Raw genomic sequence first — 14914 nt, 5'->3', positions numbered from 1 at the left:
GGCATCCACAGTTTTTAGAGCTTCCCAGGCGACTTCAACGCATGTCACGTTTGAGAGCCGGTGGGCTATGATCTCCATAGCTTCCTCCAGCATTTTTTTGGTTTTGTTTTGTTGTTGTTGTTTTGAGATGGAGTTTTGCTCTGCCGCCCAGTCTGGAGTGCAATGGCGCAATCTCGGCTCACTGTAACCTCCACCTCCCAGATTCAAGCGATTCTCCTGTCTCAGCCTCCCGAGTAGCTGGGACGACAGATGCACGCCACCACGCCCAGCTAATTTTTTGTATTTTAGTACAGACAGGGTTTCACCGAGTTGCCCGGGCTGGTCTCAAACTCCAGAGCTCAGCTAATCCACCTGCCTCGGCTTCCCAAAGTGCTAGGGTTACAGGTGTGAGCCACTGCGCCCGGCCAGATCTCTCCAGCTTTTTGATGCTGAGGCCCACCCTGATGCCCCGTCTGTTTGCCCCGTCTTTTGTCACTGGGGGGTTAAATGAAATGTGAGCATCACCCGAACATCTAGGTTCCTATCCTTGCACCTCCTCCTGTCTTCAGCCTGCCTTTGAGGCAGCAGCCTCACTGGGGACTTTGACCAGCCCCACCCATTCTTCACTGAACCTCCTGCTCCAGCCGCTGCCTCCTCCATTTTGATGTCTAGAATCAGGGGATCCAGGATCATCGCCAAGGCCACCTTCCCAGGTATGGAGGGGTCTTCCTGCTTCTTTCTTGTCATGCACAGCTACTGAGGAAGGGGCTGGGAGAAAAGAACAAAATGGAGAGAAGGAAGAGTCCATTCAAACCGAGAAACAAAGTGTTCAGTTTGTCTTACCCCCTCTTTTTTTTTTTAGACGGGGTTTCACCATGTTGGTCAGGCTGGTCTTGAACTCCCGACCTCAGGTGATCCGCCCGCCTTGGCCTCCAGAGTGCTTGGATTACAGGCGTGAGCCACCACGCCTGGCCATTTTTTTTTTTTTTTTTTTTTTTTTTTTTTGTCTTACTCTTGATGTAGAAGTTAGCAACCTTTTCCAAGGAGGGCCTGGCCCCTTCTAGGGTCTGGCTGGGTTCCTGCTGTGCCTCTCAGGCCTCTCCTCCAAAGGGCACCATTCCCTTGGGTGAGTACTACTGGCCTGCCTGAGAAGGGAGTATAGAGCCTTGAACTTCAGAACCTCCCTTAACTTGCATCACCCTGTGCAATTCCTCAGAGCTTCCATTTCCCGATCTATAAAATAAATGACCCTGCACTGTCTCACTGGACTGACAAGAACACACTGTTCTTGCATTGCAGACAGATGTGCTGAGGCTTTAGAAAGTGCTTTTTATTTGGCTGGGAGCTTGTGAATAAATTCAAGAGAGGTTGCACATCTGACAGACTATAGAGGCGACTCATGGCTAAACCGGAACAGGACATCAGGGAGAAGCCAGCAGGTGAGACTGGGAGTCCTGTTCCCGACATGGTCCTCAAGGAGCATGGGACAGAGGGCTGGGGAAGGCTGGAACAGGGGTGATGCTGTGGCCAGCAGTGCCCCATGGCCTCCCCTGCTCTGCCGGTGGAGTAGTGAAGCACAGCGCAACTAGATCACAGTTCCTTTCAGAAGGACGCAAGTGTCCATAGCTACAGTAAATAATAATAGCAGCCAGCTATTACTGGTGCTCACCACTGCTGGGAAGTTGTACCTTCTGTGTACTTTCTCACTGACTTCTTACAGTCCTGTGAGGTAGGATTGTTAACCCCATTTTCCAGATCAGAGAGGTTATGTAACTTGCTCAAGGTGTCAAAGCTACTAAGTGGCAGAGGAATTCAGACCCAAATCTGCCTGAGTGCAAAGGGCATGCTTTCTGACCTCTATGAGACCCTGTCCATTCACAGAGCTGACACATTAATCACAGAAGAAAATGCTTTCAGACATAGTGGACTGGGCAGGAAAAGTTCTCAGGCTGTGCTGGGTGAGTTAGCCAGGCAGGAAGCCTCATTTCAGGTCAAGTACTGGTATCTGTGTCAGGTATCGGTATCAGGTCAGGTACTGGCAGGTGGGCTGGGGCCCAGCTCCCCAGGGGCTGCCCAAGAAGGGGCCACAGCCCTGAGCTGCCTCCAGGGCCTGAAATTGAAAGGCAAAGAGAAGACTGCAGATCCCCACTCACTAGGGGAGGGGACATTATTGCTGTCCCGGGAGGGGGCCGAGTTGGGCAGGAGCGTCTCCTCTCCTTAGAGGCATTTGGCAGGGTGGCACGAACAGGGCTGACTTCATGAGGCTGTGATCAGTGCAGTTGCCCAGGGCCCTGCATTCAGAAAGGCCCCGGGCTTGGGGTTCGATGTTCTGTGGTTATTGACTTGAAATGTGTCATAATTTTAGCCTTGAACTTGTTTTGTAAGTGGCATCAGATGAGACAGTGAAGCATGCGCCGGGGTTGGGAGTTGGAACCTCAGCTCATGCGTGTGGTCTCCACGCCCAGACCAGCCCCACCACTGCTGTAATCCTCTGCCAGAGTCCCTCATTCCGCTGTCACCTTTGTCCCCCTTGGGAGCTCAGGCAAAACAAGGATCAGAAGTGCAGGAGTGGCAGGCAGCCCTGGACTCTCTCACCCACCCCCATCCAGGTAGTTGGTGCGTTCAGGTGGGGAGGTCACAATCCCTCGGGCGTCGCCCATTTGCCAGGGGTTGGAGCCTCGGCTTGTGAGAAGAGGAAACTGGATTCCTCTTCATTTTCCTTTTGCACTCAGCTCTGCAAATTATGTAGTTGGCCTGGGTCACATCCATGCCCATCCGTTTACCAACCTGAGCAAGTTACTTGCCCTTTAAGCCTCAATTTTCCTGTCTGAAAAGGAAAAGAATAATGTCCATATCCCACAGGATTCTTTTTTTTTTTGAGATGGAGTCTCACTTCTTCGCCCAGGTTGGAATGCAGTGGTGTGATTTGGGGTCACTGCAACCTCCGCCTCGGGGGTTCGAGCAATTCTCCTGCCTCAGCCTCCCGAGTAGCTGGGATTACAAGCAGGCACCACAACACCCAGCTAATTTTTGTATTTTTGGTAGAGACAGGGTTTCACCATATTAGTCAGGCTGGTCTCGAACTCCTGACCTCATAATCCACCCGCCTCGGCCTCCCAAAGTGCTGGGATTACAGGCATGAGCCATCGCGCCTGGCCCCCCACAGGATTCTTTTGGGGACAGTGCAGATTTTCTTTTTTTCCAAAATACAGATCTGATTATGACAGCTCTCTGCTAAAAACTAAAATGGCTTGGTGGTGTTTTAGGACGAAGACCACAACCTTTCATCTAGACAAACGCTGCCCAATAGGAATGTAATGCAAACCATACATGTAATTTAAAATTGCTAGTAGCCACATCTCAGAAAGTAAAATCAGATAAAACTAATTTTAATAATATACTCTCCCCACTATATGCAAATCATATCAACATATAAGTATGAACATTTTTTTATTGCCTCCAAAATCCAGGGTATATTTCACACTCATCGTGTATCTGATCTCATACAATAAGGAGCTACGTAATTGGACTAACCTGCCCCTGCCAGCCTGTCTGACGCTCATTCCCTCCATGCTCTCAGCCCTGCAGTCATGTTGAACTCTCTACAGGGCCCTCCTGAAAGCTCTTCACCTCCTCTGCCCTCTGGATCTAGTTAAGCCTATTCATCCTTCAGATGTCAGCTCAAATGTCAACCTTGACAGAGGCCTCCCGTGACCCCTAACATGGCTCAAATGTCAACCTTGACGGAGGCCTCCTGTGACCCCTAACGTGCTTTCAAAGAATTGTATATTTCACATTCACCATGCCCCCCCACAACTGTGATTTCCCATTTATTAACATCTGTCTCTTCTGCTGGCCTGCAAACTCCAGGGGGACAGAGACATCTCTGGGGTTTTTGATCATGAGCTCCCCAGGGCTTAGCCCAGTGCCTGGTGCAAAGCAGGCTTTCAACATGTTCAGGGGATATTGTAAGAAAGAAGTACCCAAAAGGCCTGGCATATGCAAAGCACTCTAAATATTCACTCCTTTCCCTTCCCTCTGGGTGAGAACATTTCTCCTTATAAAGGCACCCTCCTAACTGTGTCTCTGCTAGAGAACTGAAGACATAAAGTACTCTGTGCCAAAAATATTTAAGTAAAAACTTGAGCTAAGCACAGAGATTATAAATATTTCTTCCCCAGATTACGCACCATTTAAAAATACTGCCTCAGCTCCTTTTCATGATTTGGGTGGTGATTAAAGAAAATTACTCTTCAAGACTGAAAGCGATTGCTGCCCTTTTCCTGACTTGCCTTTTCCCTTGAGAAGGGGAGGATAAGCTACAGGGCAGAAAGTGGAAGTGGGGCGCCCTTGTCCTTTGGCAGACAGCCAACTGGTGAGGTCCTGCTGCTTCTCAGCTGTCTCCTAATTCTTTCCCCGGTGAAGATAAACAAGAAGGCACAGGCCGGGCGTGGTGGCTCACACCTGTAATCCCAGCACTTTGGGAGGCCGAGGCGGGTGGATCACGAGGTCAAGAGATCGAGACCATCCTGGTCAACATGGTGAAACCCCATCTCTACTAAAAATACAAAAATTAGCTGGGCATGGTGATGCGTGCCTGTAGTCTCAGCTACTCAGGAGGCTAAGGCAGGAGAATTGCTTGAACCCAGGAGGCGGAGGTTGCGGTAAGCCAGATCGCGCCATTGCATTCCAGCCTGGGTAACAAGGGCGAAACTTCATCTCAAAAAAAAGAAAAAAAAAAAAAAAAAAAGAAGGCACAAATCCACACTTGCCAATGGACCCAAGTGATAACAACAAACCCAGTAACACCTGTCTAGGTGAAGACTTGGCCCCTATGTGACCATGTTGCAAGGCCAAACCGACCATTTGGTTTTTCTTTGGACTTTTAGTTCGTTCTGCATCTTCTCAGGACAGCTAAGTTGGAATACAATGCCACTGTCCTAAGATGGTAGAATTATCCTATTTCTGGAGGAGTGGGGGCGGTGGGGAGGAATCTCAAGAGCGATTTGCTCCTCTGCACAACAGCTTCTTTAAGGATACCAGGGCCCCCGGGCTACACATTTCCCTGAAGCTTTCCAGATAAGCAACAAGGTATGAGCCACTGCTATGTACTGCCTAAGGGTGATGTGTTTAAATATCCATTGCATATTTTAAATCCTTGGCTGGCTTAAAGCTGCAAACTTTGTTTTCGGTGGACATAATGAGGGCATACCTCCTAGAGCTTGCCCAGTGCTCCAAGAAAAGCAGCCTCAGCTAATGCAAAGTGTGTATGTGCCCATGAAAGCTCCATGTCTACTTAACATTCAGTTTTTAGGATTATTTATGCTATCATAATATATATGAAAATCTCTAACGGGTATTTTGTTTCCTTTACAAACCATATTTTGAATTTATGGGTGATTTAGAGCTGGTGCTTAAAGTCAGAATTCAGAGCCCCAAAGAAAATGACTTCATTGAAATTGAACTGAAGAGACAAGAACTGAGTTACCAAAACTTACTAAAAGTGAGTTGCTGTGAACTGGGGATTAACCCAGAGCAAGTAGAGATCAGAAAGCTACCAAACACCCTGCTCAGAAAGGTAAGGTTTATGAGTTTCTAAATGCAGAGTCACAGTGGGTGACATCATGTTTGCTGGAGCCAACCGTTTACCTTTTGCATTTCATGACACCAGAAATCCTGACTGCAGAATGGCCAAACATAGTAGGTAGGTCGTAGATTTGCACACCTAATCCATAAACCTTTTAAAAACCTGTAAATGGGCCAGGTGTGATGGCTCACGCCTGTAATCACAACACTTTGGGAGGCTGAGGTGGGTGGATTATGAGGTCAGATCAAGCCCATCCTGGCCAACACGGTGAAACTCCATCTCTGCCAAAAGTACAAAAATTAGCTTGGCATGGCAGCGCGTGCCTGTAATCCCAGCTACTCAGGAGGCTGAGGCAGGAGAATCGCTTGAACCTGGGGTAATAGGAGGCGGAGGTTGTAGTGAGCCAAGATGGCACCACTGCACTCCAGCCTGGTGACAGAGCTAGACTCCATCTCCCCCCCCCAAAAAAAAACTCTATGACAAGTGACTCCCCAATTTAAGACTTTAGTTCAGTACTTTTGGCTCCACCAATCTCTGCAAAACTGACTGCTTAATAAAAAATGGCATGGTCCTCAGGAAAGAAAACACAAACCCACCCTTAATTGCTTAGCAAAGAATGGGTTTGCTAAGTACTTGAAATGTCAGGAAACAGATTGTTTTGCATTTTTATATATTCCCCAGAATTAAAATACAGATATTAGGGAAATCTTATTTGGAAATTTTTTTTTAAGCTTTCAAAATTCTTTTGGCAACTTTTAATTTTTTTTGAGACAGGGTTTCACTCTGTCATCCATACTGGCACGCAATGGCGTGATCATAGCCCACTGCAGCCTCGAAATCCTCAGCTCAAGCAATCCTCCCATCTTAGCCTCTAGAGCAGCTGGGACTACAGGGACACACCATCATACTCTGCTAATTTTTTTTTTTTTTTTAGAAATGGGTCTTGCTATATTACCCAGGCTGTTGTTCTCAAGCCCCTGACCTCAGCTTCCTAAGTGTTGGGATAACAGGTGTGCCTTTGGCAATTCTTATTGGTGTTTTGGCTGATAGTGTATATTCTTTGTAAACTAACACATCAAGGGATGATCCCGCTTTCCAGATGCCTTAAAAACAAAAACCTGCTGGGTGTGGTGTCTCACGCCTGTAATCCCAGCACTTTGGGAGGCCAAGGTGGGTGGATTACTTGAGCTCAGGAATTTGAGACCAGCCTGGGCACATGGTGAAACCCTCTACAAAAAGATACAAAAATTAGCTGGGTGCGGTGGACTTGGGAGGCTGTGGTGGAAGTGGAAGGACTGCTTCAGCCCAGGAAGTTGAAGCTGCAGCGAGCTGTGATTGCCCCAATGCATTCCAGGGTGGGTGACATAGCAAGAGCCTGTCTCAACAACAACAACAACAAAAAAATACAGAAATACCTTATGGGGTCCAGGCATAGTGGCTCATGCCTGTAATGCCAGCACTTTGGGAGGCCAAGGTAAGCAGACCACCTAAGGTCAGGAGTTCAAGACCAGCCTGGACAATATGGTGAAATCCCATTTCTACTAAAAATACAAAAATTAGCCAGGCATGATGGCGGGTGTCTGTAATCCCAGCTACTCAGGAGGCTGAGGCAGAAGAATCGCTTGAACCTGGGAGGTGGAGGTTGCAGTGAGCCGAGATCATGCCATTGCACTCCAGCCTCCTGGGTGACTGGAGTAAGACTCTGTCTAAAAAAAACAACGAAAAACCAAAACTTAAGGGTTCAGAACCCAAGCTGAGCAATACTAAGGCTTTTAAATACATTCATATGTATTAAGCATGATATAATTTCTTTTCCATATTAAGGACCAAGACATTCGAAGACTGCGGGACTTTCAGGAAGTAGAACTCATTTTAATGAAAAATGGAAGCTCCGAATTGACAGAGTATATACCATCTCTGACAGAAAGACCCTGCTACAATAGTAAAGCTGCAAAATTGACTTATTAAATAATCCCAGGAATGGCCAGGAATGGTGGCTCACACCTGTAATCCCAGCACTTTAGGAGGCCAAGGCAGGCGAAGCACCTGAGGTCAAGAGTTCTAGACCAGCTTGGCTAACATAGTGAAACCCCTGTCTCTACTAAAAAAATACAAAAATTAACTGGGTGTGGTGGAACACACCTGTAGTCCCAGCTACTCGGGAAGCTGAGGCAGGGTAATCACTTGAACCCGGGAGGCGGTGGTTGCAGTGAGCTGAGATCGTGCCATTGCACTCCAGCCTGGGCAAGAGAGAAAGACTCTGTCTCTTGAAATAAATAATCCCAGGAATAAAAAAACTGAAATTATTTTGTAAATAATGAAGTCCAGATGCATATAACAGTTTGGCTAACTTCATGTCTGAACCGTGAGAAATGTTTCCTCATCTCCAAATTCTCTGGGCCAAGAGAAGTTCAGTGTTTTGACAAACAGCTATAAAACAAAATTGCAAGGTATAATACACCACGGACAGTTTATTTTGTAGAGTTGTGCCTCAATCCTGATGAGTATGTGTCCCTTACGAGATTGTCAGGCCAGGTGTGGTGCTTCACGCCTGTAATCCCAACACTTCAGGAGGCTGAGGCAGGAGAATCGCTTGAACCCAGGAGGCAGAGGTTGCAGTGAGCTGAGATCGTGCCACTGCACTCCAGCCTGGATGACAGAGCAAGACTCTGTCTCAGAAAGGGAAGGGGGAAAAAAAAAAAAGGCTGTGTAGTGGCTCATGCCTGTAATCCCAGTACTTTCAGAGGCTGATGCGGGTGGATCACAAGGTCAGAAGTTCAAGATAATACTGGCCAACATGGTGAAACCCCATCTCTATTAAAAATACAAAATTTAGCCAGGTGGAGAGAGCTGGAGCTGCACTTATTTTGTTCTTGGTGTATCTGAAGTTATCATTACTCCATGGCACGTAGGAGCACCCAGGATGTGTTGGATGAACTCACAGCCAAGCTCTAAGCTCATACTGAGGGGATCCAAGTCTCACCTGGGAGCATAGCTGAGAAGTAACAAGACTACTGTAAAATGACATAGGGGCTTAGTTACATGAATCTTATGAATTTGCAAGTGCAATTCAAATTTCACTTTCCTCCTTTTAAAGAATAAACATTTTTGTTAACACTTCACGGTACCCCTACTAAGATCAGAACAAGGCCAAAGCAGCCGCCACTCTGAGGTGATAATTTAACTTGAGCCAGGGGAAGGAGCACAGCAGTCCACCAGTTTTCCTTACCAGAATGGCATAAATCTGAGAAAAGCTTCTTTGGAAGCTGCTTAAATAGGAAGACAAAAGCATCAGCTCCCTGGCTGGCAGCCAAGTAAAAATTATGTTAAGATGAAAATATCACACAGAAAACATACATTTAGGTCTTGTTTTCTAGCTTTTTAAGAACTACAATTAAGACCTTAAATTTGTTTTTTTTTTTAATTTTTTATTTTTTAAGACCTTAAATTTGAAGGCTGGGAGCGGCAGCTCACTTTGGGAGGCCAAGGCATGCCCGATAATTTGAGTTCAGGAGTTCAAGACCAGCCTGGCCAACATGGTGAAACCCCATCTCTACTAAAAATTGAAAAAGATGAGCCAGGTGTAGTAGCGCACACCTGTAATACCAGCTACTGGGGAGGCTGAGGCATGAGAATTGCTTGAACCCAGGAGGAGGAGGTTGCAGTGAGGTGAGATTATGCCACTGCACTCCAGCCTGGGTGACAGTGACAGCCTGTCTAAAAAAACAAAACTTAAAATTGGGCCCTCAAGAAACAGCATCTTTAAATTTGCCACTCATTGAAGGATTTTATGAAATATACTGTAGTTTATATATCTATTAGTAACTACATACACGAAGACATTTTCCCATTATTTTTATTTAAGAAATATCATACATACAAAAGCACATAAACATACAGCTTAAAAAAGAAAATGCCCACAGGGCTTCAGAAATAGAGCCTCACCAGTTCCTCTGACGACCCCTCTGCCCTCATCATCACCTCTCCCTTCAACAAAACGGCTATCATTTCCTTTTATCATGTATTTGACAGCCTGTTTTTGGACTTTCATCAAAATAGAACCACAGTGGATGTATTCTTCTGTGACTTGCTTTTTCTGACCCCTTGATTGTTGAGTTTTGTCCATGTTCACATGCAGGGCTGCAGTCAGTTTCACTTCTGTGGAATTCCACTGTTGGAATATACCACAGTATTTATCCAACACACTGTTGGTGGACAGTTAGGATCTTCCCAGTTTTCTTCTTCTTTTCCTATTACACGCAATGCTGTCAGGACATTCTTAAATCCATCCCCTGGTACTCATGTATAAGAGTTTCTCTAGGGTATGCATCCGGGAGTAAATGGCTACGAGAGGTTATGGCACATGCACTTACGCCAAATTGTTTCCCGTTTCCCAAAGTTGTTGTTTCTAAACATTCTTAAATCTGTTAACAAGTGATCTATTTGGAATGGCTGAGGGGAAGAAATAGATCAGCTATGAAACTCTTGAATTTTTAAAATAGTAAATTCAAAATTCTGATACAACAATGAAAAATACAATTTACTTCTCTGCTTTGGCTTACTTGAAATGTACTTTTAAAAACGACAGGTTCAACTGAAAAGTGCTGTCTCCTTTATCTCAAAATAAATGTTTCTAAATATTACCAGGTGAAAACAGTAAGACTCAGAACATATGGATATACCATCATATATTTTATAGGATCTATACATATATGTTTATATTTCCTCCCACCTTCCCATAAAAAAAAAAAAAAAAAACTTGGAAGAACTGTTAAACAGTAGTAGCTCCTGGAAATTAAGAACAGAGGGATAGGAGTAGGAGACACAGATCACTAAACACTTTTTTGTTTTAAACCATATGCAACATTACAATTGTAATACAAAATTTCAGAAGTAGATCTGGGGTTCTTTCACAACTAAAAAATCCCTCGATAAATCAAACTTGAAAACCCACCCTGAATGAAGTCCTATCCCACAGAATCATATACACAGTAACTGCAAGTGTTTTTTGTTTCATGCGCGTAACAGATGTTTAAGAACACATTCATATAGTCCATCTGCAATGCATTTTTAAAAACAGAATGGACGAGGGCTCAGAGAATTTCCACCATAAAAATTTTCAGTTCTTACAACTCTGAAAACTTTAATCAGAAGGTGGCCAAGCTCAACCAACATGCGATCCAAGTGTTCCCAGACCTCGGAAATAACGTTGGTATCCTCTGTGACACTAACTATATTTAAGAAACCAGAGTGCCTAAGGAGAGGGGATAAAAATAGCTGAGCAGTATGACTAGGTTATTACAAGCTCAAGATCAAGAAAACAGGAAGGATGTTTCATCCCAAATTGAAAAATGAATTGACTGTGTTTGAAGGGGGTGGAAAAAAAAACATATTTTAACAAAAAGGGGCATTATATATAGACAGAGAGTCTATCTCTACATTCCAGAGGAGAGGATGTCTTGAGCAGCAGACTGCTCCTGAGAGGCTCAATGGAAATTAAACTATTGGACCAGTGCTATATAGTTTGATGGCTGACAAAAGTTTACCCAACTTGTTTTATGTTAATAAACTGTTATTTAAGAAGTCTTTGTCTTTTAGAGATACATGCTGAATTACTTACAGATTAAATGGTATGTCTGAGACTTGCTCGACAATAATAAGGGGCAGAGGATACAAAGACAATCACTCATGAAGTAAGAGTGGCCATGAGTCTTGTTGGCGATGAATTAACAGAGGCTAACTATACTGTCCCACTTTTGTGTGTCTTTAAATTTCCAAAATAAAATTGCTTTAAAAAAAAAAAAAAAAAAAGACCAACTGATTACAGATTTCAAACTTACCAAGCAATTTGATTAATTAAAACTGGTTTGCTCCCCTTAAAGACTTTCCAAAGAGAAAATACACATTCGCCAACCAATAACTTTTTGGTGTGCATGGCAGAAATATTTATTTCTAGTGAATTGGTCTCAACATTATATTCTTGTGAGATGGTTGACAATAATCTGTTCCTCTTCATCCATATCAATTTTGGGTATAAAACTCAACTTCTGGGTCTCTCTTCATGACTAAAGACAGGCCTTAGTCATGGATGCCCTGAGGAGGCAGGTCCTCCTCCCCCCAACCCCAAATCCCAGGTAACTTCAATAGTTATAATAGAGCTAAGTGTCCACAGAGGAAGCCTTTTCATATGAGCTCATTTACTATACTTAAGTTAGATGCTGATTCTAGATGAGGCAGAGCAGAACAAATCTGGTATTTTAATAACTTCCTAAGTTTTTTTAATACTTAAAAAATCTATTAACAGAGCATGGTTTAAAAACTATCACTCCTTTGCTGCTACAACCGCAATCTTGTCAAACTATACAAAGCAGGGCCTGGGAGGTAGCTTTGTGTTTGTTAGATTTCATTTTCCATTTTATCTTAATCCTCATGTGAATCATCTCTTACAAATTCAGAAAACCCACTCATCTATTGCTGCATCTCCAGGATCAGCTAGGGAGCTAGCAGGACTCTGTCTCCACAGCATTTTTCCACAGAGAGCCTCTAAAGTGGTGGTTTCATTATTTTTCAGTTTTGTGGAAGATTTTTGTAAATTGTTTTAATAATTCATTACGCCTATTAGAATGAACACAGTGGCTTAACAGTTAGGCACTGGACGATGAGGCAGAGACCTAGCAACTCCATAAACATGAAGCCACAGGACCCTCCCCGGAAGTCATTTAACACACTCAGCTTCTTTACCTATAAAACTGATAGCAGTAGAAAGTTTATAAACCACAAGGAATTGCTATGATATATATATATGTGTGTATACACGCAGCTGGAGAGAATATTTTTATACAGTTGAAGAAGCTGCCTATAGACAGTAACATGCTGCCAGTTTTCCTAGACGTAATACAAAAATAATCACTTCCTTGGGATGGGGGAACCCTTGCTATATATACTACACACCTATACACAAGCACATTTATAAACTGACAAGACCGGGCTAGAAGAAATCTTGATACAGGACTTAAAGAACAAAAACTAGCTCTTGAATGCTTTTCTACATCATTATTTCATAACTAGCTAGCTAAAGAGTGCTTGTCAGAAGGATACTTGGAATTTTCTACTAGTAAAGGAATCTCTGAGGGATGTAAAAATATATTCTAGTTCACTGTACATCTTTGCTATTAAAAGCAAAATTCAAATTTATTCATAACCACCTAAAATTGAAGCACCATTAGTTAAAACATTAAACTAGAAATTCTATAAAAATTAGTCTTAAACAGAACAAATTAGTTAAAACTATACATCAACACCTCTAGTAATGGTGTGACTCTTGTATTTAAAACAGGGGACTAGTTCAGAGTCAATAACTTTATTAGAAAAAGATTAATACTAAAACTTTTCAATGACAGAGACAATCAACTTTGTAACAGAAAGTCAGAGATACTTTATTTTTACTTCTAAATCCAAAGGCTAAGTATAGCAGAGTTGTAAAAATGAAATCCCACTTAGTCTGATTCACACGAATACTAACGTTTAATCTTGTTTTCAAAGTCCAAGAATGAAAACTTGCAATTAAACACTGAGCAAGCCACGTTTTTAAGTAATATTTCTTAAAAAGTCTTAAAGAAAAAAATATGATACAGGACCTAAGTTTTCAGTGGCATATATACTATTAACACATGTTCTGAAATCTGGTATGTCACATCAGTCCTGAATTAACTTTTAATAATAATAATAATAAAACTAACTGAGCCTTATACTTTTTCTATTCCACTATAGCTTTCTTTCACCTCATTTTTTAAATGTCGATCTTCACTTTATGCCGTTCTCAGTATTCTTCCAAAAATCTTCGAACAGTAGTCCTACAATGCAAAATTTGGGGAAAAATGATAATTAGACAACATGTAAAAGGCCAATTTTTATGAGAAAGTGTTGGCCCAGTCACTAACTGCTAATTAACGTGTATATGGAATGCTTGTATACTTTTTAATTATCAAGGCATCAGTGTGGTTCTTAAAGCCATGTGCCTGTGTACGCCTGCCTACGTGTGAATGATTCACACAGACATAACCTTATATTGCTTTCCCAAAAGGGGAATGCCATCAACAAATCAACTAATTGGTACTTCCTTTCATTAGGAATATTTTGTCCCACGCCACTAGCCCACAGAATGAAGTTTATAGGTTTTAAGAACACTTACAGTACCTAACTTTTAATAGTTCTTTAAAAACCCAGATTCATTCTACATAGTGCATCAGTTCTTTGATTTCACAAATTCAAAGTGTCTGTCCTTAATACTCACACTGCTGCTTTAAATGTATCAGCCAGTGAGTGACTATTCCTGCATACCTATGGCTGACTGCAAATTCTCCTACACAGTAGGAAATATTAAGCACATACCTCTTATAGACTTGAGAATTGCATTGAGTGTAACAAGGCGAATAATATGAAGTGTTTATTGTATTTAAAATTCTTTAAAGATATCTAATTCTGGCCACCACTGCAGCCCTACACACAGTTGAAAAAAAATTCCATTCTGTTAACATTTGTTTTATAAGTTTTCACGCAATACACAAAAAACCCCCTGCACTTCTTGTAAAGAACAAAAAAGATACACAACAGTTAAGCGTAAAGATCACAGGCAATAGCATTCAAACATGGATGTGGGTAGAGAAAGGAGTACCTGGCATGAGTACCTGCTTAGTTTGACTGAATCCTTGATTTTTAATTTGGCTTTTCATGGGCCGCTCACAACACCAACGCTGTGTGAGGTATGGTAGTCAGCTGCAATAATTCATAAACCCTACACTTCCATCAATCCAATGCTACTGGCTCTCGAGTTACAGAACAAACTGCATTAGAATGCAAGGCAATAAAGCAAAAAACTAGAAACATCCTTGACAAAGAAATACTAGCAGTTTAATTAAAACAAAGTAGTCCAACATGTGCCTCTGAAATATTTAAGTTTTTAAAGCATATGTCTCTGCCAATGTACCAACACAAGATGGACTTAATACCAAAAAGAAAAAAAAAAAACAGTTCAACCTTTTTATAAAAAAAAAAAAAGAAATGACAGCAAAATCCCTAAAAAAAGGATAATTAACTTTTCAATGGCGACTATATTACAAATGTGGGAGATAATTTCCAAAGAGGCACACTAATGGGGGCACGAGTCTGCTACAAAATAGCTGAGACAAAACAATGTACCTCAAAATGTTTTGCAGGACTACACTGTCTTTTCCTTCAGAAGATGCTTTTGTATGTCTTCTTACTCGGCTTAGTTCCATCTTCATCTGTGCATACTTACGCTGCACTGTCAAACAGTAACAAAAAGCCCTAATCAAAGTGAGAAACAAT

General features: G+C 42.6%; 2 protein-coding genes across 7 annotated transcripts in view; one reads left to right on the top strand and one right to left on the bottom strand.

Moving 5' to 3' along the window:
• Nucleotides 1–647: 647 nt before the first annotated feature.
• Nucleotides 648–8118, top strand: ANKRD40CL (ANKRD40 C-terminal like). Of its 2 annotated transcripts, XM_012463481.3 has the most exons (4): nucleotides 648–692; nucleotides 1279–1418; nucleotides 5385–5557; nucleotides 7391–8118. In XM_012463481.3, the coding sequence occupies exons 2-4, from the start codon at nucleotides 1379–1381 to the stop codon at nucleotides 7532–7534; spliced, it is 357 nt and encodes a 118-aa protein (XP_012318904.1). In that variant the 5' UTR covers nucleotides 648–692; nucleotides 1279–1378; the 3' UTR covers nucleotides 7535–8118. The 2 variants fall into 2 exon arrangements, with proteins under 2 accessions (XP_012318904.1, XP_064223611.1); XM_064367541.1 differs by lacking the exon at nucleotides 648–692 and having other exon boundaries at nucleotides 1213–1418.
• A 1286-nt stretch (nucleotides 8119–9404) lies between these two features.
• LUC7L3 (LUC7 like 3 pre-mRNA splicing factor) overlaps nucleotides 9405–14914 on the bottom strand; it is a 36406-nt gene continuing 30896 nt past the window's right edge. For 4 of the 5 annotated variants that reach the window (XM_012463552.2, XM_064367537.1, XM_064367539.1 and 1 more), the window contains one exon: nucleotides 9405–14870. In XM_012463552.2, the coding sequence (XP_012318975.1) occupies nucleotides 14680–14870 (191 nt within the window). In that variant the 3' untranslated portion in view covers nucleotides 9405–14679. The remainder of the gene's footprint in view (nucleotides 14871–14914) is intronic. The other variant, XM_012463555.2, reaches the window with a different exon arrangement.

The sequence above is a fragment of the Aotus nancymaae genome, unplaced genomic scaffold (assembly GCF_030222135.1).
Source record: "Aotus nancymaae isolate 86718 unplaced genomic scaffold, 86718_ANA_hifiasm-v0.15.2.pri h1tg000072l, whole genome shotgun sequence".
In the NCBI taxonomy this organism is placed as follows: Eukaryota; Metazoa; Chordata; class Mammalia; order Primates; family Aotidae; genus Aotus; species Aotus nancymaae.
This window is presented reverse-complemented; position numbering and strand designations above follow the sequence as displayed.